This window comes from Pseudoliparis swirei, chromosome 15 (assembly GCF_029220125.1).
Source record: "Pseudoliparis swirei isolate HS2019 ecotype Mariana Trench chromosome 15, NWPU_hadal_v1, whole genome shotgun sequence".
NCBI classification, from domain to species: domain Eukaryota; kingdom Metazoa; phylum Chordata; class Actinopteri; order Perciformes; family Liparidae; genus Pseudoliparis; species Pseudoliparis swirei.
The window spans coordinates 13678680-13706343 of NC_079402.1; the positions used below are offsets into that span (position 1 = coordinate 13678680).

Genomic DNA, 27664 nt, shown 5'->3' on the forward strand with positions numbered 1-27664 from the left:
GTTGGAAGTCCCCTGTCCTCCTGCACACTCGGCACTATATAACCTTTGCCCCGCTCCCCTCTACGAGCCCACGCACGCACGCGACGTCACGCGTCGCCCCACCCACATATTTCTGTAAACTACCTTGCGTATGGAAGTATGGCGGCACCAGCGATACAACTGCTCCTCGGCCAAAGTTTATTACTCAGACTTTCACGTGAGAGCGATGAATAAGTACGTGGACCGAGGGGACGGCAACGAAGAGCTCGGCGAATGCAAACGGAGGGAAGGACCCACAGGAAGAGTCGTCGGTCTCTGGCCGGCCGAGTTTCCTCGATTTCTCTTCACCGTCTTGATTGAAGCGCTTTCGGACCGGGTACCACTGGGGAAGAAACTCCACAAGACGGGAAGAGTGGACACGGAAGTTTGACACACACTCAATACTCTGGCTGCGGAGAGACTAATAGCAATTGTGGTGTCCACAGATGTGTTTTTGAGACGTTTGAGTGCACTTTGTCTCACGTTTATAAGCAGCGCGTAAAACTGCAAGAGCCAATTGTTGAGTGCTCAATGTGCATTGAAGGGTCTCGCGCTGCAAACCACCAGCTAACGTTAGTTAGCCTCCATGGCTACCTTCAACATTAGCTTTTGGTCGCCAGCTAACCAACAGTATAATGTTACATGTTTCTACGTAAGTATTCCATTCACGTGTCTTTACTCCGTCAATGTCTTAACTGTGGTGTGAGTTTGGGACGTGTGGTAAAAGTCTGTCATTTTTACTTTAGTGCTTCTTGCTGATGATTTGTTTGTTTTTTGACATTGTTGTTGGAAAAGCAGAACGCTTCACAGGGATACGAGGTGTGGCTATAACACCAGATAGTTAATGCAGTAATGTTTGTGGATGTCCTCGATGCCTTAATGTTTGATTTAGTATCAAGCGCCTTGTTGTTGTTGCCTGTCGACACTAAATGTCCTGGTAGTCATGTGTGCGGTGCACTGCCTTTTAACAATGTTAGCTTGTCATTTAAAGAACTTGATTGGCATCAGAAAGAGGAAATTAAGTGGGCGAACAACCGAGCTGTAACACAGGGAAATGTTGTTTTTTATGCAGAGGGAAGCACAGAAGATGTAGGTGTAACGTTAATGACAACATAGTTGATGCACAGTTGGAAATCAAACTTTTTTTCCTGTATTAGTTGAAAGGATGTGAGGATGCACATGTTGAAGTTATCATGGTTGGTATTGTGTTTTCAGTATACATTTAAGCCAGAGCCATTTGTACAATTTATGTTTTAATGCAATTTATTTCTGTTTGAAACAATCATATTGCACTTAATGAAAGTCTAACTTCATTTCTTTATTTTTTTTCCCACTTCTAGATTACTTTGAAATGCCCTTCTTTGAACTCTGAAGCACTCAGGATCCATTAATGCATGATAAACTTAGACATACTGGAGTAATACGGATCTGCATAGCTGACCCGCAGCACCCATACTCCAGGAGAGGACCGACTGAGCCAGGAAAAGGGGTTCCTGTCTTCTCCCGATCCCGTCGCTGCCTGGTGACCAACTTTTGGACTGTGAGCAACTCAGTCCAGTTTGCAGAGTCCCGGCTGCGGCCTGGCACCCTGCCCTTATGGGGCAGCAGCCGGGGAAGTTTGTAGGGGACCAGAGGAGACCTAGTCTGCCAGCCTTCATCAAGGGTGGAAAGAGAGAGTCGTCGCGCCATGGGATCCAGCCCTGTAACGTTTTTGCTGTGCACGGTAAGAACAAATATTTCTGATAAGACCCTTGAAAATTCAGTTGTCATTGACAGCAAATGTTTTTGTTGAGCTGTTATCAGTTTGCTTAGTGCATATAAATATATTGGATGAAAATGTCACGGATAAACATTGCATTCTTTTGTGCATCATATACCTCAACAGATCAAATACTTGGACCCCTTTCTGTCTTGTGCTTCCTTTTAGTCTTCAGGGGTGCTCAATACGTCGACCTGCCAGTCGATCGTGGCGTCGTATGGTAGATCGCTTGACATTAAAAAAAATTGGCCCGCCCCCCTGTCACTAGCACCCCCCCCCCCCCGTCGGTCCATCGTCTTGACTTGGTCACATTATATGTAGCTCGCATGCTGAAAAAGTGTGAGCACCCCTGCTTTAGACCATTGTACCTTTTGTTCACTGTTGTGAAAAAAATAAGAAACCAACATGCAGAAATTGTCACGAGATGTAATTAGAAATGGCAAAACTGTGCTGTGGTTGCATTATAGAGAATGTAGCTTGCCCGCAGAATATAAGACTGCCATAATGCAGCAAAATCAATGTAATCAATATTACAACTAGTCTACAAAGCCACTCTTTGACGTCCATTTCGACACAGGGTTACTCAAGATGGTATTCATAATGAGTCTGTACTTTTGATTGGTCACTTGTTTGGTCTTTGTTGTTTCGGTTCTCTTGACACTTGACCAATACAAAGTGTGATATATATATATAGCTGCCTTTAATCAAGCATACGTGTGCTGTACACTGCTACTACTATGGTGTTGTATTTGCTCTCTTGGTATCTCTGCCGTAGTGCACTGATAAACAAACAAGTTACTCTCAATGTGACGACAGATCCATCCACTGTCATGTTGTTTGAAAGGTTTTCAATTCACTGTCACGACAGACTTACTGGCTTTTCTTAGTCGATCGAAATTATGAAACATCAAATCCATACCTCTAAGCCTGTTACGTCAGTTGTATGCTGCAAGTAACTTTTGTGTTGGATTTGTTCCATTGACTTGACTACACGTTGCCATTTTCCTCAGTTTTCAGCTGTTTTAGATGTAAGAAATACTTCACTAACTAGAATTTTGGCATTACCTTGAATAAATGCAATCTGAGACGTATTTTTGTTTCTATGAAATACAAGACGTCATTTTAAAATACCAAGCAGATTGTGGAGCTTCGAGATATTCCTTAGGGGTGTAAAGTGATTCTCATAAAGTGATTTGAGTTGCGCACTGGTATGGATATTGCTGCATGCTATATTATGTTAGTCTATTGATCCTCTGGTCTGATTTTTCCCAGCCATCTGTTTGTTATGAAGAAATGAACAACAAGGGTCCAACTCTTTCTTATTTCCGACATTTGATTCTACTGTCAAACAAAATGGTTTCATAGTTCTGAAGAGATTGAAACACTGTAAATTAACACATTTTACATTATGGTAATTCACTCGACCAGAACAAGAAGCATGGACTGCTTATGATTTGGTAAGATAGACCAAAACAATGAAAGGGTTTGTTTTAGGAGTTTTTCCTGTACCGATGTGAGGGTCCAGGGACAGAGCATGTTGGATGAGGACAGATTGTAAAGCCCTCTAAGACAAATTTATGATTTTGAGCGATTTACAAAATACATTAACTTGAATGGATGGTTAACTTCCCATCCCCGAGATTGTTTGTTTTTGTTTGTATTTTTTATTCAGTCAATCAAATCAAATACAAAACAAGATTATCCTATTAAAAAAAAATACAAAAGAGAAAGACTGAAAAGGTAAAGGTAGAAGCAAAAAAAATGCTTATAAATTCCTATCCTAAATTGAAATCAAAATAAATCAGAAAATTAATATAAAATAAAGAAATAAAAAAAATAAACAAGATAAAAATCAAAATATATTTATATGTACTACCACATACATCTTCCATATTAATCCGTTTTTTAATTACATTTATAACTCAAGGATTTTTTTATAAATAATTCCCTTAAAAAACAAGAGTTCACCATTCTTACTTCTATTTCAACATTATTCCATAATTGGACTCCTACAACATAAATACATCTTCTTTTAATCCCTTTTTTAGCCTTTTGTACCGTGAACTTGCAAACATATTCACAGCAGTGTTGTGGGGGAAAGTGTTTAAGGCTCTGTGACTTGATTATAGAGACGGCTGTAAGTAAATAGGGCACACGGTAAAAGACGAGCTGGCCTCCGTCATTACCGCTGTCCTCATTAAACTTGCATTGACTGAGGAACTGATGATGAAGAACTCTGAAACGAGAATAAAAACACCTCTGCATTGATAACGTAAAGGAGGTTTTGTAATGTGACAGAGCTCAGCAGTGCCTCCTCATGTGTGTACATGTATGTGCTATATAATATTGTGGAAGAACACAGCTGTGTTCAGCTGCAAATTACAAATATTTGCATTATCGATTTTCTTCATGAATCGATTTATCTTCCTGGCAATAAAATGTGGAATTTCCCGTTTCCAGAGCCCAGAGGAAAATCCAACCAGCGTCAACAATGACATGAATTCGAAAAATATACGTGGAAAAGCTGCAAATGATCACAATCGAGAAGCTGGTGAATTTCTCATCAGAATTGCTTGTGCTATAAAGTGTGTTAAAATAATCCCAGAATACATTGTAAAAAGTACGGTGCAATTGATCGTTAGAGTTTTCTACCATCATGCATTGCACAAAGGCAAGTTCAGATAGCTGCCGGAGAAAAGGATACCTGCTATTGCTAGTGAATGATATGAATGAGCTCATCACGCCCACTGGGGAAGGCTGCTGGGACCGAGTCTCACCGTACTCTACAAAGCAGTGACCCAATGTCCTCTATCATATCGCACCTCGATAGATGTCTTACCTGGTGATGATTTTTTTTCTTCAGTTGTGTATCCTTTTAATGCATTATCATATAAAGCAATGTGTTTTTTTCAAATGATAATATTTAAAGCAAGCATGACTGCACAGACTGTTAAACTTCAATAATCCAATGCAACCAGTCGTTGCTTCACGTCTTGTTTTTATAGTCAGTGGTGTGATATTTACATATTTTGGGCTTATAAAAGTGCCTTCGACGTAGTTTATGCCTTAATGTATTACCACAATATAAGGGAGGCTTGTTCTAAAGCATAAAATAACGTGATGCTGAATAGTGTGTTTAATACTCGGTGGGGAATGCGTCATAATGTTTATCTCAAGACTTTAATGGAAAGTATCGGTGAGGTAAAAAGAAACCGTATACATGATGGTTGAACAAAAGTTTAAATAAATGAACACCAGTTTGTCAAAAATGAATGTATCAGTTGAGAGATGCAGCTAAACGGTTTAAGCTCTTCAAAATGATCACTTGGCCTGTGACTGCATAGGCAGGACTTCTTTTCACTGACCCCAAGTCTTGCATAACACAGCGGGGGACAGGCCAGGAAAAGTCAGGAAAAACAGATGAAAGCTGTTGCCGGTAAATGGATCGAATTTGGCAAAGGGTCAGTGACGTGGGACGTCCTTGTTTTCCCCTTTCGCCCCTGCGATGAGCAGGTTAGACTCCGAGAGGAGATGCGAGTCGTGGAGCAATAGGAGGGCAATATCAACACGTGATGTGACATTTATGTGTTTTTCTTCCTGATGAGCCCCAGCTAGTTAACACTGGGCTGGCCAGCGCCATGCTGCTTCTCAGCAGGCAGGTTCAGACCTCTGCAAGCAGCTGCCTGTGAGAGACGGAGGCAGTGGAGGGCAAGCAAAGACCTGTCTCTGCTCCTGGCATCTCCGTGTACAGTGAGGTATGATTTCACTGGCGAGCTGGCAAAGATCATCATGACTGAGCAAGGAAGTACATTTCCAGCTATTTTCTTCTGTGTGTCGCTCCAATAACTTATTATCTCCCTAAAATGACTGGAACTAGACAAATCATGGATTAGATGACATGCTGCAGTAGGTTAGCACTAGCAGGCCTTTTTAAGAAACGTGTCTGAGCACAACAGAGTGTACTTGATCACTTCTTTCTGGTCTAATTTAGTTCTGTGTATTATGTTCACTTTTAGATACAGAAATGCATCCTGGATTGACGATATGTGTCTTCAGCAGATTATTTACATCAGTTTTACAGTTGAGTCGCTATCTATTATATCTACACTTTATTCTGCAGCTTTCATCTTCCAACGTGCTGCCATTTTGGTTAGTAAAAGTAATTTAACGGAAACACGGTAATGGCAATATGATTTTGTCACCAAGAATACACTCTGTAAAGGGAAGTTTGTTCCATCATGTGCCTCCTTTCTTCTTCCTTCATGTTAGTATGCAGGAAGTGATATTGCTGTGTAAAATTATCCAACAAAGGAATGATTACATTTGTTCCCCCGCTCTGAAAAAGGCTGACGAGGGAAAGAGGAAAGCAGATTTGGGACCTGGAGGGTTCAAAGGAAAGTAAACCACAACAATATTGTCTGATTTGGAGGCATCTTAGTCATTGCTGTTCCTGCATTTGACGGCTTGAAAGAAATCTGCCTCCTGGTGGTTGCTCTTATTTTTGGAGTTAATGTGTTTTATTAGGGTGTATTGCAATTGTGACCTAGGATGCTCTATATCCATTTCAAAATTAATGCTTCTAGATCTTAACTAGAATTTGTTCTCATTAACTGTATACTTTCCCATTGTGAACATGATCACAGTATAATTACAGTTTGTTCTGTTACTTCAGTGTGTGTGTGTATTGTGTATATTTCCTGTTGCGTGTTCAAAAATAATTTGCGACCAAGACGTGCAGTCTTACAACAAGGAGAACGTCTTCAGTCAACTTATTTACGTAAACAAATACACAGCCAGCTACAAATGCTGCACACTTCCTTGCTGTATATCTTGCTGTGTGGCATTCGTGGTTGATGCATCTTGATTATTCGAACAATATTCCCCATAAACAATTAGCCTAAATGTCTTCCTCATTCCTGTAGGCCGGTTCTCTCTCACAGAACAGAAATTTTATTGATATCTTATTTGCCATTTTACTAATGCAACTACTAGAACTGTTGCTGCATCATATTAAATACTCCTAACCGATATTTTACCTGCGGTAATTTTTTATTTTTATTATATAAAAAGTAGTTACATGAAAGCACACACACACACAGAGAGAGAGAGAATCATAGGCTCTGATCATGGTTGTATTTTTTATGTCTGTGGTATTTTAGCTGTTTGGAAGTTGGATAAGCATAGGAGTCTATTAATTAAACTATATCACCTGCAGTGCACTTTGTTATTCAACTTCTAATACAAACAATGCAACGAGGTTCTGAGCTCCGACTGCATCACATCGTAACAGGTTTTCAAGAGTAGTTTTTAATACTCTGTTTATGCGTTCATTTTGTTCATGGAATTGTGCCTTTGTATGTAGCTTAAACAATAAGCTTTATTTTCCCCTGAAACATCTGGACTCCTGGAAAACAACAGCTGGACAGTGTAAGGGTTTAACAAACAGCGGTTTTGGCATGGGATTGGCAACTGATTGCCCTCGTCTCATTTTTTACGACAACTCACTTTAATTTGTAGACAACAAGAAGCGCACCGTGCCAACCTATTGGTCATCAGCCAGATGAATTGGGTTTCAGAAAAGTTGGGGCCCTTTGGCATGTTGCTTCTTGCTTGGAGAACTTTCAGTGTGGTCACAACAAGACTTATCTTCTCCAGAAGCTTCACCCCTCAATTTCCCCCCGTTTGACGCCTGGAGGCGAGACCGGCAACGCTTCAAGTATGTTCAAGGCACATTCTAATGTGGGGATGAAGGCAGATGACACTCCGCTTGTTCATTGTGTCCCTGTGCTCATTTCTATTCAGGGTCATTTGGTGCTAGAGCAGTATGTTTAGGGCAGAAAACAGGAACACGCAGCACACCAGTTCACAGTTTGTCCATGAGCAATTAAATAACAAACTATGTGACTCGCATGTCTGTGGAGCACTTCAGAAGGTACAACTGGAAAATATGTGAAGAGGAAGATGTTGCTGTTGCTTTATTTTCTTCGAAAGTTTTGTTAATCTTAATTGCGTATGAAGCGGTTTCAGTTTTTAGGTGATGGTGGATCAAAGAGGTGCACTGATGCGTAGAGCGGTCTGATACTGACTCAAATAACTTGATTCGGTATCGGATACCGTCATTTTAATAAATGACAGTTGTATCAATGCATTTATTTGTTGCATGTTGTCTTACAAAGTTCGAAAATGTCATTAAGTCAACCCTGATGTTGCCTCGCACATACAAGAATAATACCAGCCACTTCCACATCGGGACACTTACTGCTTATCAATTAAATACTGGTATCACATTGGTATTTGGGTGTCAGTCGATACCCAAAGCCCAGGCATCGGGAACAAACAAGTTGGATTGGTGCATCCCTAGTGTTCAATGTACTTTGAACTAAAGGTTGTATTTCGGGGAACGGTTAAACCGTCAAACCCTTCCTCTCATGTGGTCTTTAGTGACGTCATTTGGTGTGTGTGTGTGTGTGTGTGTGTTCCAAGCAGGCAGCTGCTGCGCTCGGCGTGCAGTAAGTGAATCCGTTTCAGTTTTGGTCTTCCTGGCTCTTTCCTGGCTGGAACTCGAGGAATCTATACAGTCTATACACCAAATCTCCTCCCATGATCCCGGTAGATTCTGAAGACTGGAGGAGGGGTTTGGTGTGTATGCGTACGTGTGAGTGTGTATGCGTACGTGTACGCATACACACTCACACCCACTGACATACCTATGCAGCAGGCGCCTCATAGTAATGCTCATTCGGGCCAGCTGTTAGGTCCCTGGTGGCTTGTCCTTAGCCGGGGGGGGGCTGGCCATGTCTCCAGACTAATGGGCACACACACATACACATGCACATGCACACACATACACATGCACACACATGCACACGCATACACATGCACACATATACACATGCATACACATGCACATACGCATGCACACACATACACATGCACACACATGCACACACATACACATACACATGCACACACATACACATGCATACACATGCACACACATACATGCACACATACACATGCACACATGCACATACACATTCATACACATGCACACACATACACATGCATGCACACACATACACATGCACCATACACATACACATGCTCACACATACACATGCTCACACATACACATGCACACACATGCATACACATGCACACACATACACATGCATACACATGCACACACATACACATGCACATACACATGCTCACACATACACATGCTCACACATACACATGCACACATACACATGTCACACATACATGCACACACATGCATACATGCATGCACACATACACATGCACACATACACATGCACACACATACACATGCTCGCACATACACATGCACACACATACACATGCATACACATACACATGCATACACATGCACACATACACATGCATACACATGCACACACATACACATGCTCGCACATACACATGCACACACATGCATGCACATGCATACACATACACATGCATACACATGCACATGCATACACATGCACACCCATGCACACATGCTCACACATACACACACATGCACATACACACACATGCTCACACATACACATGCTCACACATGCACACACATACAGATGCTCACACATACACACCCTCACACATACACACATACACACACATTCTCATACATACACATGCTCACACATGCTCACACATACATATGCACACACATACAGATGCTCACACATACACACCCTCACACATACACACATACACACACATGCTCATACATACACATGCTCACACTGTAACTCAAGTCAGAGGACTTCTCTTTCATCTAATCTGTATACTTTTAACCTTGATAGTGGTTTGATCGTCTTTTGTGGTGGAATTTTGACAAGTTTGTCTGCCAGATTTGGTGTTAATGTGTTGGGAAAGATCTGTGTGAGAATAATTTGTCCCTTGCCGGATGACGCCTTGCTGATTCGTAAGTCTTTTCCCCTCATCAAGGTTTGACCACCTGGAAAGAGTCCCGTTTATTACCACCCTAGCTGATGGCTGGTCAAAACAGCTGTTTTTAGAAATCAAGGTAGTTCATGCTTCACAAGTTCCTTGTTTTTTAAAAAGCATTACAAACCTACAGTATTTTATTATGTCATGATTGGAAATAGTCTGAATGATTAAGTCAAAGTAGTTATCCACACACACGCATTCTGTATCCATTGCCCATAGAAAAACAGAGCCAGATCAATGTATTTTGTCTAATTATATTCCTGTCTGCACAGGAGTGGTTTACAAAGAGGAGGCGCAATTATTCTGGTATTTGACTTAACCATGAAAGCGTGACACTTAGCCAGTACCTTGACCCTGAAACAGAAAAGGCGAAATGGAATACAGCCATTGTCACGTCATTATTTAAACCTCTTTTCCTTCTTCTGTGACAAAATGCCTTTATATAAGATTCCTATTGTATAACATCGTAACTAGTCTGGTCAGTGTGACCATATCAAGGACTACTGGCCGACAGCCTCTTTGCACTCTGCCTCTGGAGCCGGTCCACTCCGTTTTATAGTGAATAGCTTGTGTTTGTATCTGATCTGTTGCACCAAGAGGTGTGTTGAGTAATAATGCATATTTTACACCGAGAAAAAGAGAGCGAGAGAGTTGAACGTAGGGCAAGCCACAGCAGTGGAGAGAAGAATGTGACCTCTTTTGCATTCCTCCCTCAAATAACTGGTGCAATCTCATTCCCCCTCCACCCCCTCCCCTGCTCCCTCTTTTTCTCCTTTTTGAAATGGCCTCTTTCTATTTAATTGTCTTGCTATTATTCCAGTTTTTTATTTATTATTTCATATTGATGTTACATATCACAAAACAGTTTCATCGATGATGAGAACACAGAACAGGCAGCAAGCATTAGCCACCGTATATCCGCTTTCAGAGTGTAGAAGTTGAGGTCATGTGTGTATTTTCTATGCAAAAAGGGTCACACTTTTTTTTACAGTTAGCTGCTATCTCCCACAATATTAATTTTTTCAGTTAAGACGAGGTCATGACACTTTCTATGAATGTTAAAGATGGTTGATACTTGGCTTCCCTTTGTTTGTTCTTAAAATGCATTATATACGCTGTTAAAAACACAAGTAATGTGCACCAATGATGTCTGTTCTTCGTTTGTAAATTTAAATCCGGGCTTCATACCTATTTTCTGGTTTGATTTATATAAATATATTAAAACATTTTGAAACATTTCAAATTGATTAAATTGCTGCAAAAAAAGTTTTCATGCCAAGATTAAGAAATTATCTTCTACTTGTAATAAAGTTGTTTTTTTGAAAGGGAAAGAGAATCCCAAATACAAATAAAGGAAGGGAAACAAATTCCAAAAACCAAAGCTTTTTCCATCTACATGAGGTACAAAGTGTTTTGCACAGAACAATTGAAAGTGTAAGCACGTCAGTATATGTTAGGTTAGGACAAACAGTCCTGTTGAGTCATTGACTCTCACTCTGGGTTTTGTTATTTGGATTCACCTCAGCGTCTGCAACAGCCTGAGGTTATCCAGTTTCTGACAAGAAAATAATTATCTAGAGATTTATTTTTCTTTTTTGACCACCTATGCATAAGTTGCATATATATATATGTGTACTGATGCATTGCTTAAAATGTCCTTTTCTTCTCTTCGCTGGTTATATGTCCACTGTACACAACGTTACATGCAACACTCTCTTGCATTCCGAGAACCTCCAAGTTAGGAATGCAAAGTGGCAGCTCTTCGGCACCCGGGTCCAAGCACACACACACTCGCACACAGAAGAAACACCCCCTGTTCCCCACACCATGCCCGGGCAGGCAGCTCCAGACACAGCTGTTGTTTTCTCTGCAGACAACCTGCTACCTAGTTTGCCAGCTCTGTCTTTTTGTCAAAATGTCAGCCATGTCTGGGCCCTCTTGGTCAGAGAGCTTCCACGTGCAGAATACAGGATTAAAGTTCAAGATTTGACATTGACACCGCTCACAAGTTCATTTTGTCTTCTTCTAGAGAACACCTTAATGTGAGGTGGATTTGAGAGTGTCGCAGTATCCAAAGTTCTGTAGTTTTATAATAAAAAGATAATAATTCAATTGAGCAGGAATTGCCTGACTATCCGCGTCGGCATCGTCTGACTGGTTACATTATTTCCTGGTTTGTTTGTGTTCCCCTCACCAGCCCATCCAGTCCTGGTATGCTGTCCTGTCCCTTTGTGTTGTGTTAAGCTCCTCTTCGTGGCGCTATAAGAGGAGGCCTGCTATGCTTGCTGCATCTGGATTCACTTAGACACAAAGAAGAACTGAGGCAGCTCTACTGCTGCAGTCACTCTTCTTTACTATCTGTTTCTGTTTTTACCCCCAATGGGCAAACAGATAAATGGAGTCTAGATAACATCTCAAAAACATTTCAGGTTTATAGTCTGTAAAAACAGACTCTCTTTCTTGTTTACCGAGTCTGCCCGCTCTTATTACGTGTTGTCTGTTTATGCTATTGAACTTAAATTGGACCCAAAGTATCAGCAGAGGCTTTAGTACTAGTTTTCTATGACTGTAGAACTGCAAACCTCCCACTCATACGTACACACCCTTTTCTTTTCTGCTTTCTGCTTTGAAAGAGTTTGGCTCCCTTACACTCATAAAACAATGGTATATAAAAAGTTGTGCTTTTTATTCCAACATATAGGTCACATTGATTAGTTTAGGGAAATTCTGAAAATGACTGGATTAGCACCCTCTATACACACAAACGCACCACACACACAGAGGTTGTTTTTTCAGAGGAGAGCTCGTTTGTCTGGGCTCTCTTTTGCCCTCTTCATTTCCATAGTCCTTTTCAACACCGATGATTCGCTGTGTATTTTATCCCTGACAAGTGATGAATAGTTGTGTGCATTTAAACCTGGCTCTCTGCTCAAAGTATGACATTCTAACTCTTGGCTAGAATCCATACATTTCTTTTCTCTGTAGGTTTGCAGAGTCCTGTCTGGGCGTACAGCAGTCTGTCGTTTGGAGAAATGAGAGATACGCTTCTGCTCAATCACCTGGTTTGTGTTGCCCTATTTTGTTTGTCATCATGGCCGAATGAACGCTGCAGTCGCGTTGCAATCGGTCGGCCGGCTTTAACTCTCTCCGTCTCCGCTCTCTCTGCTTGCTGGTCTGCCCGGCCCGTCTGTCTCGAAGATTGTTGTACAGCTGAGCTGACAGTGGATTGTTTACAGATCGCTTCAAATGAGGAGGATTTGGCGAGAGGGAGTGCGTGTGTGTGAGCAGATGCACAAGAGCATTGCACACAATGTGGATTTCCTCATAAAATGTGTTTGATGACCTCTGGCTCCTCAGTCAGAAAACAGATTCTTACGTGCCTGCTGAAAATCAACTTAAAGGACATTGTTTGCCCTTTGTTCCCTGTTCATGTTGATTTCTGCACGTCAGAATCTTTAGCAAATATTTAGTATACGCTGGCAAGTTCGTCTCCCTGGTCCACATTGGTAAGTTATTACCACCTCAGGCTGATGCTCGAGCTTTAACCTTGAACCAGAGCAGCCACTGTTTGGTTGTGAAGTGTTCGCTCTCCCTGTGGACAATACTAACTGGGGAATTATGTGGAACTCTAAACCCCTTAACTTCATGTGCTGGTCTGCACGCCTCAGACACTCTGGCTGCATTCTCCAGTGGGCCCTGAGCAAACAGCCACATGCGCGCGCACGCACATCCATACACCACATACATCCCTGGTTCTTGTGTGTTTGATATTTAAGTACACTTGGCTGTTGCTTTTGCTGCGACTTCTGGGTTATGTAATGCTGTGGAACGATGAACCATGTGCAGAATTACTATTAAGAACCTTCGTGGGTTGGTCTCCCACCCTTATCCTCCTCTGTAATCAAGCATGCTCAGTTTAAAAGTGTAATCACTCTTTTTCCATGACTTTGATATACTGTGTGTCAGTCAAGAAGTCCTCAAATGTTGTAATATTCTAACATTTAAGGACAATCTCCTCTTACCAAGTATTAATTAATGATATACGGTCATGGCTTACTTTTTCCAAGCACACGTCAAAATTTTCATAGCAGATGTCAGTAGCAGTTAATCATTTAATGGTATGAATTACTGATGTGCATTGTTGCAGGGTTAATTCTGGTTTTAAAAGAATTGTAAAAACAAATCCCCAGTTCATAATTTGAGAGTTAGGTTTTTTTAAAGGGACTGCAGATGAAAATGATCCTGCATGGTAAATCCAGCTGTTAATTAATGTGCGTTGTCCCTTTATGGAAATCTGGATTCATGTCAAAATGATTTAAAAGCTATGACACCACGACAGTTTTAATTATAACACGGTTGCAGCCGCAGAGTTCGAAGACAAACTGTTCGCCGCTTGAAGATTTAAAGAACGTAATCAGAAAAGCAGGAGAGGTGTACAAGTGGAAAAGGCTCAAATCTATCCCATGGGTGGATGTACGTCAGCTAACCGTTAACATACACGGCCCGGATTATAAAACGCAAGCGAGCGATTCTTCTATGAGCTCACTTCCAAACAATGTGCTTCATGTTTCTCCATCTGCAACCTTTTTTCCTCCTTTCCTCCTCCATTTTTATAGCCTCGCTCCTTTTCTCTTCATCCTCTCATCTCCCCAACACTTTGACTGTGGTAAGTTAATGTGCCTTTCTCAGAGTTTGAGGAAGCCTGCATTTCTTCTAAATTGGTGTTTGGGGTGGTACATGAGAGGAAACAAATGTTTGCCATACCAGCAGTGCAGCATTGATGCCGGCCTGGTGCCATGTGGCTGGATGTTCAGGGAATTGAGGTCACTACAAGCGACTGAGTGAGAAATATTTAGGAATACCCATACATGCTAATGAAAGCATCACTACCCAAACCAAACAGACAAGCACACAATAATGGTTAAGTATCGGGACCAGGAGAATCAGGCCAGCCCATGTCGAGTCTGTAATGCCTCTTGTGGTTTTCAGTTGTTTGTATTTTTCCAGTTAAATAAGAAAATCTTAAGGGCTAACTATTGAACAGGAAATAGTTTGACAACCTCTGAGCACCTTTTCTTGTGCCTTTCCACAATTCAAGTCTTTTCCAACGGTCAGAAGCTAGCATAATAAGACACATTATATGAACCCTTTGATGCATTCCCAGCCATTAGAAAATGTGCTTATAAATGTCGGCAATAAGTGACTGCATCTTGTGAGAATAGTTAATTGCTCAGACGGACTTGACCGTATCTTTTTATGAATTATTGTTCTTCTTTCTCATCTCTAATCATTATCCTTCTCCCCGTCTGTTATGTTGCACAAGAATCAGTTGTGTTGTCAGAAACATCTGTTTATTGTTCTCTTTTCCTCTCTTTATATCGCTTGCCAAGTCTTCCAACAATATTTGCAAAATAGGCCTGCTGGTTGACATAATGTTTCTTTAAGGCAGCTACAGACATAAAGACTCAGATGTCACTGCTGTTGCTTTAGGTTTTTATGATGGAAACAAAAAGTGCAAAGCCATTGTACCAGTGGCACTCATGCTATGTGCTAATATGTCATCATCGAGTTGGCCTCCCACCTATGTAATCACCCACTTGACTGGGCTTCTTATCTCTGAAGTGACGTTTGCCATTTAAATGAAAAAATATGTGCCAGACACATTTTTTTGTGGTTTCAATCGTCATCTTTAACTCAACTTGAGTGGAAAAAATGACAAACGCATTACAAAATCCTGCAGATTATGCCTCAATAGGTTAAATACGTTCAAAAATCTGTCTGAAAATAACAGCATTTGTTTTTAATTTCATTGAATTGTATGGATGTTAACGGTGGTCTTCACCCTTTGTAGATGGCCTATTATTTAGTCTGGGGGTCATCCTGTAATAAAGGCTGGGAGAAGGAACGTTTTTGTTGAACGTAAATATAACTTGAGCAAGAGGGATATATATTGGCTGTGGCGACAGAAAAAGGGACTTTAATGTGAAAAGTATCAAGAGAACAATAGGTGCACCTTGATTTTGCTCAGACGTTTGCATTGTTGAGATGGAAAAAGAATCAGCCATTGGGAGAAGTGTGCCGATGTCAAAATGTTGCTTTTATTGACTGATGCCAATTAAATGTTTATGTATTCTAAGAACAGACGTTTAACTTTTCAACCTTATCAGTGGATTTCATTCAGAAGTATGACTATCTGAGAAAAATAAAGAAAAGTTGTGTCGCAAGACAGCTTTGTTTCTGCTAAACGACTCTTCCCATATATGGCTAAACCAATGCTTCGGTCTAAAATCACATGGTCAGACATGTTTCTTTTAAATTAGATTCATTTATATGTGTTGCTAACTTTGTTGAACAAGCCTTGTTTGAGCGGCGTGTGAAGTCCAAAGCTGAATGCTGAGGCTTAAACTTTTCTCTGTCGGCTGCTTTTCACAGAGGGCTTCAGTCTTTAACTACCTGGTCGTGTTTCCAGATCGGATTCCTCAACCTGTAAACATTTCAGAAAAGAGAGGTGAAAAAAAAAAGAAGAGAGAGCGGCAGAAAGACACAGAGGGGGGAGGGGGGTTAAAAATTTGGAGGAGGAGCTTCTTGTAATCATCTCATGACTTCAACAGAAGGAAGGAAGACCTTTTAAAGCTCTATAACAAATCTAAACTTCAATCAAAGTTCGTCTCGCATGCAGCTTTTGTCTCTTATGTTGCATTTTGAGTGATGTTTGTCGTCTTCTTGGTGAGTGCTTGTGGTCGCGGTCTCTCCCTCTCATTGTGTGCTTGCTGCTGGAGGTGGGAGGGCTCAGCTGATGTCATTGAGTGCAGCAGGCCGAGTCTGAAAGAGGCCCTTTGTTGGCAGCTGTAGCGCGAGTAGTCCCTGTGCCTCAGATACACACTCACACAGGACGTGAGAGAGGAATGGCACCGCTCAGACTGCCCTACTGCCCACTCAACTGACACATCGACAGGTCGAGCAAGCCGTCGGATCAAACCTGCGCCTTTTTGGATCGTTGTTGTACCGAACAGACGTGGAGCTCACCAAAACCCCAGGAGCAAAAGGGGGGGGGAAAAAACATGGAGACGCTCGGAAGAGAAAGTTGATCGACTTTGCCGGACAGCGGACTCTGCTTTTTCTGTTTTGGAAAGGAGTGAGGAGAAAAAGCGGATTTACAGCAGCTGAAAGGACGGAGGAAAAGGAAACCCGTAGATTTCGAAACCTATTTTGGCTTGGTGCCGTTTCTCCTTTTGTTGGTTTTTGTCTTGCGTTTGAACTTTTCTCTCGCTGGACACATGTAGAGGGGAAACGTTCAAGGGACGTCTGATTTGAACAAGCGCAAACATTTTCAAGCGGGAAGGGAAAGAAAGCAAATGAAAATGTTGGAGATATGCCTGAAATTGGTGGGGTGTAAATCTAAGAAAGGCCTGTCGTCCTCCTCCAGCTGTTACTTGGAAGGTAAGAATACTTTGATGGCTGCGGTCGCCGTCTTTTATCTTGGGCCGCTATTTTAAAGTTTACTTTGACAAAATATAAACGCAAATGAAAGTACAGATGTGACGAACAAAAAAAAAAAGCAGAAGCTTTGGAGACGGTGGGAAGGAAACAAGATGAAGTATCAGAGTGGTAACACAGTTGTGTGGAAATACAAGAATGGGGAGGGGAAAGCAGAGAGCGAGCACAGGGGAGGGTGAGGGAAGCCAGACACACTGGCTAGCTGAAGAGGAAAGAAGTGGAAAAAGAGACGGCGAAGAGAATACAAGGAAATCTGACTCCTGGTCGTGTCCCACTTAACTCTTGTTTATGAGGAGAGGGGCTCTAATCTCAGTCTCTGCTCCTTTTCAGCTCTCTATGTTCCAGGACTTGGATCTTGTTCATTGGGTCTGTAAGAGATGCAGATCTATATGTTTTACTCACTCTTTGTAGTCGGCAGACTAGCAATTAACTCTTTTCCATTACTTCTTACTACACAGTTCTGGTCACAGTTAAAGTGGGTAATTGATTTGCCTGTGATGTATGAAGGATACACACGGCAATTTGAAGAAATCCAGGGCACATCGAGTCTGTACACGATCAACATAATAATTGATTGGCAATGGAAGACTCAGGGAAGTCTTATGTGGGCCAAATATTGTGCAACCAAATGATTTAATAGAGTTAATAGTCCTGGTCTGCTCCCCACTGAAGTGGATGACAGTGATGAAGAGTCTCTAATTTCCAGACCATCTGGCACAAGGCACGGCAAATCTCATGCTGAGACGTTCCACCCCAAATTAAACATTCTGACCTGAACCACTTCATTGGAGCTGGAGGCCTCATTTGTATTTTTCTTGTGGTAAGCCATTTGAATAGCATCATGAGAATGAAGATTGGCATAATAGCAGGGAACTGCAAGATGAATATTGTATGACATCTTGTCGTTGTTCTAAATGATTTAAATTGTGGTTCTTCCAACTTTGAGTTGCCTTCTAATAACCTGGTATTCCCTGCTCTCCTCCACTGAGCTCTGGTCGGAACATCATGCCATTAACATAATGTCTCCCACAGTTGATGGAACTATATCAGATGTACGACCTGAATCCGTTCCCCTGGTTCTAGACCAGCTCCCACTCAGGTGATGGCAGGTGATGCGAGAGAAATACATAAGATAGGAATTTGTCCTCTCCCTCGTCACTCGTAAATATGTAGGTTAGAAACTATGTAGGTAAGGAACTAGGGCCAAGTAAGGAACACAAATCCATTCATGGTTTTGGACCCAGACTACTGCTCGTCTCTATTGTGCGAAGTAAACATTTGTTTTCCAGCCACGTTGTCAATAAACTCATTTTAAGATGACTTGAATCGGAAGCAGCAAGACTCTCTTGGTTACCAGGACCAAATGGACCAGACGTGTTTTTGTTTTTTGTCCGTTTAAAAAAAACTAAACACTTCTTTGCATTCTTATGCATCTTTGTAGTTTCCTTTTTCAGATGTCTTCTATTTTCTCCTCTCTTTGACGCTTGCGTTGTCGTGGTCCATGTGTCGGTGTGCTGGTGCCCTCTCGCAAAGAGCTGTGGTATTTGTGGCCTGTGAAGTGGACATGTGTGGCATGGGCTGCCCACACACTTTATTACCAGGCCCAACTCTGGACATATGCTCTGTCCTGCTGGCTCTCAGGTCAGCCTCCTTCCTCGTGAAGCTCTTTTTCTAACTTGCATGATCTCTGGCCTCAGCTTAAGCCTAGATTTCACAAAATGCATCCGTTTTTTTTTTACTTCAATCTTTGTGTTTTCTGTATATATTTTGTTGTCGACTGTATTGATTGAAAACCCGCCACTCTTGTTTGTGTAGTGGTAATGTTGTGTACTGGAATGAAAATCATTGGCTGCTATTTTTTTTTACCATTCATTAGAAAATGTGTCTGCATCTTTAATTGTTTAACTGTTGTTAAACAGACATATTTTCATTACTGGAGTGATGACCATGTTATATGATTTAAATGATCAGGCTTAAATCCACTGTTTCATAATAAGTGAGCTATAATGCTGAAGGAAAGTCATCCCTCTCCTTTGTTTCTGAACTACTCGATTGTTTGTCTTTTTATTTGCACGTGGCACCGTTTCACCTGTATCTGCCCGCTTAGGGAAACACCCATGACTGTTGATCCAAATGCAACGGGCGTCTTTTGAGCATCGGAACTCCTCTAAATATCTGAGCTTGACAGTATGCTCCAGATGAAATGACTTGTGTTCTCACAGACAAAACGGCAGGGTTGTGACCTAAAAGTAGCACCTTATTTGGCCGTGATTGTCTAATTGTGCTCGGTTGCAGATGAAGCTGTGTGAAAGTCTTTCATGAGCCTCAAGCACACTGATGACTGCAAATTGTCAACAATGTCATGTGACTGGCTTTGAGCCACATGTTCCGTTTGCTCCCGTAGGTTTTAATAGTCTTGCATGCTCCAAATTCTTTGTTTACTTCTTGCCTTGAGGAACTCGCAAACGCATATCTTCTCCAACTTTTGACTCCCAGGCTTCTTCAGCTGGGTTGGACACAATCCTCTGCACACATGCTCTCAGAGACACTCATCTTCCGGACTCCATGTACTTCATGGATGTAAATTTATCATTTGATATCAATTCCATCCATGCTCGGCACTTTCTCGAAGAATTGGCAAAGAATGTTTTTAAAACACTGAATTTATCTTAATCAAACCATTCGGTCTTTGGCAGGAAATCAGTTTGATCACAATCTGGTTTTATGATTTTGTTTTTAAACCTTCCTCGACTGAGACAACCGGGCAGCAACTCTCAATGAGTTAACCCCCTCCAAATTGTTCCAGGAAGGAGGTGGAGTTGCCATTTTGTTTAATAATTCTGTTCTGCTCACTTATGAACCATCCAGACCCCTCAGATTGTCTGGGATAGGTTTCCTTACTGTCAAAACTAAACCTGTACAAGCAGAATTAAATTTGTATGCACCACATATCTGGATCAAACTTCTTCAAAACTTGAGATTTGCTCCAATTCTCAGTTATTCATCCATTTCTGTTTGGCACTCCATTTTATTAAGTTAAACTTGGGACTACTTATTCATATCTTGAACATCACTGTGGCTGCAATGTAATGTCATTTAATTTAACCTGAATTATCTTGTTAACAAATGTTCTGCACACACACTGGCCTTGCCCGGTGTGTACCCAGAGCTGCTCTGTCTAGAGCGTCCAGAGAGATGCATGTGACTCTTCTATTCAGCCTATTGGGCCTTGATTATTTCACGCCCATTGTCCTGATTCCCATGTCAAGGTAATTCAACCTTAAATTAACACTAAATCACAGTTGTATTCTGGTACACTATAGGGGTTTCGAATGATTTTTGGCTGTTTTTACACCTGGGTCTTTCAGACCAGGCAGAACATGCATAATGTTTGTAAAAGATCAGGTGATCTTCTTATCTTATTTTTTGTGCAGAAACACAATGCAGATCTGTCTTTTTTTCCCTTCTGAACTAATATCCACTCACGCAATGAAAGTGGTGAGCAAGTCATAATATGCTACATTTTGCGACTTTGGTTTTTCTCCAGTGCTTTCCACGATATGATGAAAAGCTTATATCACTTAAATATCAGTTTCAGAAAAACGGCCATGAAAATGACATGCGTGACATAATCAGTTGAATCCAATTTTCCAGTCCTACTGTGGTCGTGAAGAATCACAGTTTGATTTCAATACATTTCATCTCTTTGCTGGTTTGGCTGGTTTCCTTATGGCACTGTGTACTATGTGCTATTTCTTACAAAGTGATTGAGAATATATGAATCCCACTCCTCGTATCTTCCGCAGTGTGAAATTCTCAATGGAAGGTGAAAAGCTAGTGCAGCTGTAGCCTGTTGTCTCTGTTGGAAGGATGTGGGTGTTGTGAACTGGGGGGATGGAATACAAGATGCCTCTCAAACATGTGTGATAACAGCTGAGCAAGCCACACAATAAAGCTCACGTTTAGGCCAAACGGCGGTTATAAAATCTATCTTCACTTCCCTCTTCTGGTTTCTCTCTTCCTCACAAACACAATGTTCTTCTGTTCTTTTCATTCTTTCCATGTTCCACATTTTAGAAATCAGCCTTAATGCTCTAAATGTTGCGATACGTCAAGATGTGTCTGTATGTAAGATCGTCTTTGAACCCAGGCACATCCACATTACGGTGAGGATTCACGGAGAGACGCATTCTCACCGTCTGATGAGTGGTCGTTTTCATTTTCTTGAATACCAAGACGACTAAATCGGGATAATCCAGGAAATGAAAAGTTAAAAAGACAGCGTAAACGGAGTCGCAGGTTCGGGTTTATTACGCATCCCATGTTGGGATCACAGCTGATGACCTGCTGGTTGGAGCAAGGCCCAGTTAAAGGATACAGAGAGGAATTAAAAAGACACCTGGTCTGGCAACAGTTGACATTGTTGCTGCATCGTCCTACATGTGTAAAACTGCATGAGGAAAACCACCTCTGTGTTTGTGCATACCAAACCCGCCTACAGATCTCCCCTCTGCATTGCACTTTTGATGTTTTCCCTCACACTTTTAGCTCACTGCATGTGTTCCCCTTTGTTTTTTCAGAAGCTCTCCAGAGACCAGACTTTGAGAGTCAGGGTCTGACCGAAGCGGCCCGCTGGAACTCCAAAGAGAACCTGTTGGCTGGACCCAGCGAGAATGACCCCAACCTGTTTGTCGCACTCTATGATTTTGTGGCCAGTGGCGACAACACACTCAGCATTACTAAAGGTTCGTTTATATGGAGTTATTAGGGCTCAACTAGGAAGGATTCAGACGTTTGACTGTAGGTGCAACTGGTGTAGTTGAATCAATTTATCGGAAATCACAGTTAACTTTGACATTTTTGACAACAGTCACAATTGGTAGTGACATTAAAAGTGATGAGAGAGAGCCTCAATAAGGTTATGAATCTTACTGGGAATCTACTTTATTAACTTCCTGTTTCTTTCCCTCTCTGTCTTCATCCCTGTCTGACTCTCACTTCCTGGCGATGGTCTCGCACATGTTTTTTTTCCTCCTGAACCGACAATAAAACAATACCACAGATTGATTGCACGAACAAACAGAGGAAGGAAGTAGAGAACATATGCACCGGAATAAACAGGAACATGTCATGTTCAATGGCACTTTCCACTTTATTCTACTCTGAGCTCAAAAAAGGTTGATTTTACTTTATGTGAATATTTGCCACATAAATGAAGTAGTGTTTTTGTTCTATACAATCTATTAATGCAGATGAGTGCATTTATTTAGTCATGGTCACTAAATGACTGGTGGAAAAGATCTGAGGAAACACGACATTAGATACAGTGAATTCCTGCATGTCTGAGCTCAGTTCTCGTGCGGTGTTCATCTTAATTCAAAGAACATGGACGATTCACAACATTCCCACCCTTGGAAACTCTCTCTCTCTCAGATCACAGGAGTTAAAGTATGAGCACCAAGACAAAAAGTGACTTCCTGGATAACAAACAAATAAAAAATGTCATCTTGCGTGTTGACTAGGAGAGAAGCTACGTGTGCTGGGTTACAACCACAACGGCGAGTGGTGCGAGGCACAGACCAAGAATGGCCAGGGTTGGGTGCCATCAAACTACATCACCCCTGTCAACAGCCTGGAGAAGCACAGCTGGTACCATGGACCCGTGTCACGCAACGCTGCGGAGTACCTGCTCAGCTCGGGCATCAACGGAAGCTTCCTGGTCCGGGAGAGCGAGAGCAGCCCCGGCCAGAGGTCCATTTCTCTGCGGTACGAGGGCAGAGTCTACCATTACAGGATTAACACTGCGTCTGACGGCAAGGTAGGCTTCAGGAAACACACACACAAACACACCACGATCAACTTTGGTCGACCTGATAATAAAGTTTTGATTACTGTGTGGGAGCACCTGAAATTGTTGTCTTTCTGTGCAAGTAACCCAAAACGTTCTCACAAATGCCGTATGGTTGATTTTTAGATGTGGTTTATTGCTCATGAACTCGCAGCACATGGCAGGACTTACCACATTGTTCTATATCTGCTGCAGTTTAAATGTAATTAATGTGTCAAGACAGTCAAGTGGAGATGGTAGTCGGGTGCAGTATTTAAGGTACAGCTTCTCGGTCGGTGCAACATTTTGAGAAATGGGAAAACATGATCGGGTTTGGCAAAGAGAGTATCTGGTGCTCACGGTTATGGTAAGCTCTTTTTAAATATGGTACATTATCCGGATGGTCATGGTAGAAAAAGTGCAGGCCATATTTGTACTGTACGTACGACTGAATTTCCCCTGTGGGATTATTCCAAATTGCTCTGTTGATCGAGAAGCTGCTGCCATTCTGCGCGTGTCACCGTCTCGCCTGTGATGCAGAGATGAGCGAGCTCGAGGAACGCGCGCTATGACAAGAATGCCTCTAACCACCAGTGTGCTGCTCACGGCCAGCAGACGCAAGGCCAGCCAGACACTGACGCCCATGCTAAGACATGCATTAGCACAGACGGATGAAGCCAAGTATGCACTCACACTCACACACACACACACGTATGCACACGCACACAGACACTCTGTTCCCCATCTCGTATTGTTTTCCATCCTCCCACTGAGCTACAACTCAAGAGTCTGGTATGATCGACTTCTCCAATAATAATCAGTCGTCCCCTGAGCCGCAGCTTTGTTTCACACTGACTGTGATTAATACTGCTCTGAATAACTATGGTTTATATGGTAGCCAAATTGATTTTCCCCCTTAAGTTAGTGAAGGTGTGAGCCAGTAGAGCAGCCAGTTGACCATTAAATCCTCTTCAGACTTCTACGATCTTTTCCCGGCACTTTTACCATTTTTCCTCAATCGGCTCGCTCAAAGCGCCCGTTCACAAGTAAAGAAATGCACAGTGCAGATTGTGGAGCAAATCATTTTTAGGATTATGTAAGACTTGGACAATGGAAAAGACTGTCCACTGAGCCCTGACCAATATCCTTCCCTCCACCAGCTTCCTGAGTACTGCCCTGTGAGTTTTGAATGGGCTCTTCTTTACGATGGAAATGTTTGTTGTTTTGTCAATACCTGGATTATTTCATGCTGTATAACTGGCACTTTGTCAGTTATTTTTGGTCTCACGTTTCTCTAAAACCATTTATTGTTTCCAGATGTGACATTAGTATTTAGTAGTCGTATAATGAAAACATTTGGTTATTTCAAATAATAATCGCTGTATTTAATTGTTTTGACAGTTCTTTGTGCTCCAAGTGCAGAATATAAAATTACTCAATTACTCAATAGAAAATAATCTATCTTGTATTAATAGTAAAAATCCCAAACAATGGCAGATATTTGGTTACGGAATCCATTTTTATCACCGTTGGTTGCTAAGAAGTCTGTGAATGTCCTAAACTGAACTGACCTCTCGTGTACATCTACTCAAATGTAGAATCTCTTTCTCCTTCAGCTGTACGTCTCGTCGGAAAGCCGCTTCAACACGCTGGCGGAGCTGGTGCACCACCACTCCACGGTGTCCGACGGCCTCATCACCACGCTGCACTACCCGGCGCCGAAGCGCAACAAGCCCACCATCTACGGAGTTTCTCCCAACTACGATAAGTGGGAGATGGAGCGCACTGACATTACCATGAAGCACAAGCTGGGAGGGGGCCAGTATGGGGAGGTGTACGAGGGTGTCTGGAAGAAGTACAACCTCACTGTGGCGGTCAAGACGCTAAAGGTAAGCGCCAGATGTAACTGGATTTATAAGCTCATTATGAGAAAAGGACGCATGTCGGTATCCGTTTAGTCAAGCGGGAATATTTTGACAACTACTATAGTCCCATATTAACACTTTCTCAGCTATGACTGTAATTTGGCTGCATAATGCTCCCACCTGGTGTTGTATGGATGCAACTGCAACCAGTTTATGGTTTTGCTCTCTTTTTTGCCAATAACTGTCCAGGAGGATACAATGGAGGTGGAGGAGTTTCTTAAGGAGGCTGCTGTCATGAAAGAGATCAAACACCCCAACCTGGTACAACTGTTAGGTATGTCGACGTTCTCAAAAGAGGCCTTGTATCTATATCATATAACCTGCGTCTGAAGGGAAAATATTTTTTTAGGCTCAGAAGAACGGTTAACCAGGGTCTTTCTCAGATGTAGATAGATAGATAGATATATACTTTATTAATCCCCAAGGGGAAATTTTTCGTCACAGTAGCAGCACCAATAAACTAAACACACGAGAATAAAATATAAAATACAGGGATGTAAGATATAGATGTATACAAGTGAAATATATAGAAGTATACAAAGTAAAATATAAAATAAAATATATATGTATATATACAACATGTATGCATACACAATACAATACTAATGACTGCAGTGTCAAATTAAACAAAATATTAAATATAGACAGACAAACATGTACTCATGTTTGCCGGTTGAATAGTTTATGGTTCAGTGCAGCAGTATATGTTCAGCTCATGAAGGAACACACACAGTGAATATTAATGTGGTTTTGTTTTGCAAACTGGTTTCCTTGGCAGGTGTGTGCACACGGGAACCGCCGTTCTACATTATCACAGAGTTCATGACCCACGGTAACCTCCTCGACTACCTGAGGGAGTGCAACAGAGAGGAGGTGAATGCAGTGGTGCTGCTCCACATGGCCACACAGATCTCCTCTGCTATGGAGTACCTGGAGAAGAAAAACTTTATACACAGGTGGGTGTAGGAACCGTACTCCTAATTTTTTAGGTCTAAATTAAATACAATTTAATTAATTGTTCATCGTCAACGATTTAGCAGGCAGTGTGGTCTCAGTCAGAGCTGCACAAATACAAAAGGAAATATCTTCTTTGTGCTTAAATCTCATTTACTTTTTTCAACATTCCTGAGCTGCTCTCCTCTCGCGGGAGGACAGACTTGTGACGCCGTCACGTCCACGATGTTGGATCGTTTGTTTGTTCTGGCATGTTTAACAAGGTCCTTTAGAAGCAAGGAAATGATTTATGTCTTTTGTATCTGCCAAACTGCCTTTTTACATTTTTAATCCTGACGAGACTCAGCTTGTGACTCTGAGCCACACAGAAGTATCTGTCGAAATCCAACACTACACATGAATATTTTAACATACTATTGATATTTCTTTCTGACCTTTTCTTTGTTTTTTTTCTTACTATTGCCGATATGTTTAAGTCAGCTTATGCATTATTTTGGAGTAGTTTACTTTTACTGGTTTAATGAAGTCCGGTTTCCACCACAGCCTCCTGTTCATAACTCTTTCTCCTCTTAATTGTCTCCTGTAGGGACTTGGCTGCTCGTAACTGTCTGGTCGGGGAGAACCACCTGGTGAAGGTTGCCGACTTCGGCCTGAGCCGACTAATGACCGGAGACACCTACACGGCTCACGCTGGGGCCAAGTTCCCCATCAAGTGGACCGCTCCAGAGAGTCTGGCCTACAACAAGTTCTCTATTAAATCTGATGTCTGGGGTAAGTTTAGTCTCATCGCTAAATGCTATAAACGTATTCTCAATGGTCTTACCTTAGTAGGCTCATTTCTTTCTTCAAGTTCCGATTCAACAAGGGGAAACAATTTGACTCATTCTTGTGTTTCACATGTCCCCATGCCTTTACATGCCAGTCATGTAGCTCTTGATATGTCTCTGTTGTTAATTGTTGTATAAATAGCACAACTAGCTGTCTTGTGCCTCCATCTCCAGCATTTGGTGTGCTGCTGTGGGAGATCGCCACCTACGGCATGTCTCCCTACCCCGGCATCGACCTGTCCCAAGTGTACGAGCTGCTGGAGAAAGACTACCGCATGGACCGACCAGAGGGCTGCCCCGAGAAGGTCTACGAGCTCATGAGGGACTGTGAGTAGCACAACTGATCCATACAGAATCAAATTAGAGGCACTCCACTCTCAAACTTTAAAAAAATACTTATTTTCTTTGTCTTCCCGTCAGGTTGGAGGTGGAGCCCCTCAGAACGTCCATCTTTTGCCGAAACACACCAAGCCTTCGAGACCATGTTCCAGGAGTCGAGCATCTCGGATGGTCAGTTCTGCTTTCTTTTGATGTCCAAAGCATCTTTTACTTGTGGGTGTTATTTATATATTCACCCAGATATATTCACGCCCTCTTGCAATGGTTCCATTGTCTTAGTTATTACTAAGACGTGAAAAGATAGGTTAAATCTCAACTGTATCTTTACTGTCAGAGGTGGAAAAGGAGCTTGGCAAGAAAGGAAAGAAGGCGACATTCGGTCCCATCCAGAAGGCTCCGGAGCTGCCCACCAAAACCAGAACTCTCCGCAAAAACACGGACAGTCGGGATGGAGATAGTCCAGGTGAGACACAATCGCACCCACTGCACTGCTACACCTTCTTGTACAACACATTTTCAAGTATCCAGTGCAAAG

The 27664-nt window shown here is 41.9% G+C and overlaps 1 protein-coding gene across 4 annotated transcripts in view; it reads left to right on the forward strand.

Annotated features, from left to right (window-relative positions):
- The first annotated feature begins 1411 nt into the window (after window positions 1–1411).
- Window positions 1412–27664, forward strand: part of abl1 (c-abl oncogene 1, non-receptor tyrosine kinase) — a 29609-nt gene continuing 3356 nt past the window's right edge. Inside the window, exons 1-10 of one of the 4 annotated variants that reach the window (XM_056431917.1) lie at window positions 1412–1741; window positions 21838–22002; window positions 22780–23075; window positions 24683–24973; window positions 25199–25283; window positions 25788–25965; window positions 26550–26734; window positions 26965–27117; window positions 27211–27300; window positions 27464–27592. In XM_056431917.1, the coding sequence (XP_056287892.1) occupies window positions 1615–1741; window positions 21838–22002; window positions 22780–23075; window positions 24683–24973; window positions 25199–25283; window positions 25788–25965; window positions 26550–26734; window positions 26965–27117; window positions 27211–27300; window positions 27464–27592 (1699 nt within the window). In that variant the 5' untranslated portion in view covers window positions 1412–1614. Of the gene's footprint in view, window positions 1742–16395; window positions 17201–21837; window positions 22003–22779; window positions 23076–24682; window positions 24974–25198; window positions 25284–25787; window positions 25966–26549; window positions 26735–26964; window positions 27118–27210; window positions 27301–27463; window positions 27593–27664 lie in introns of those variants that run through there. The other 3 variants (XM_056431918.1, XM_056431919.1, XM_056431920.1) reach the window with 3 other exon arrangements.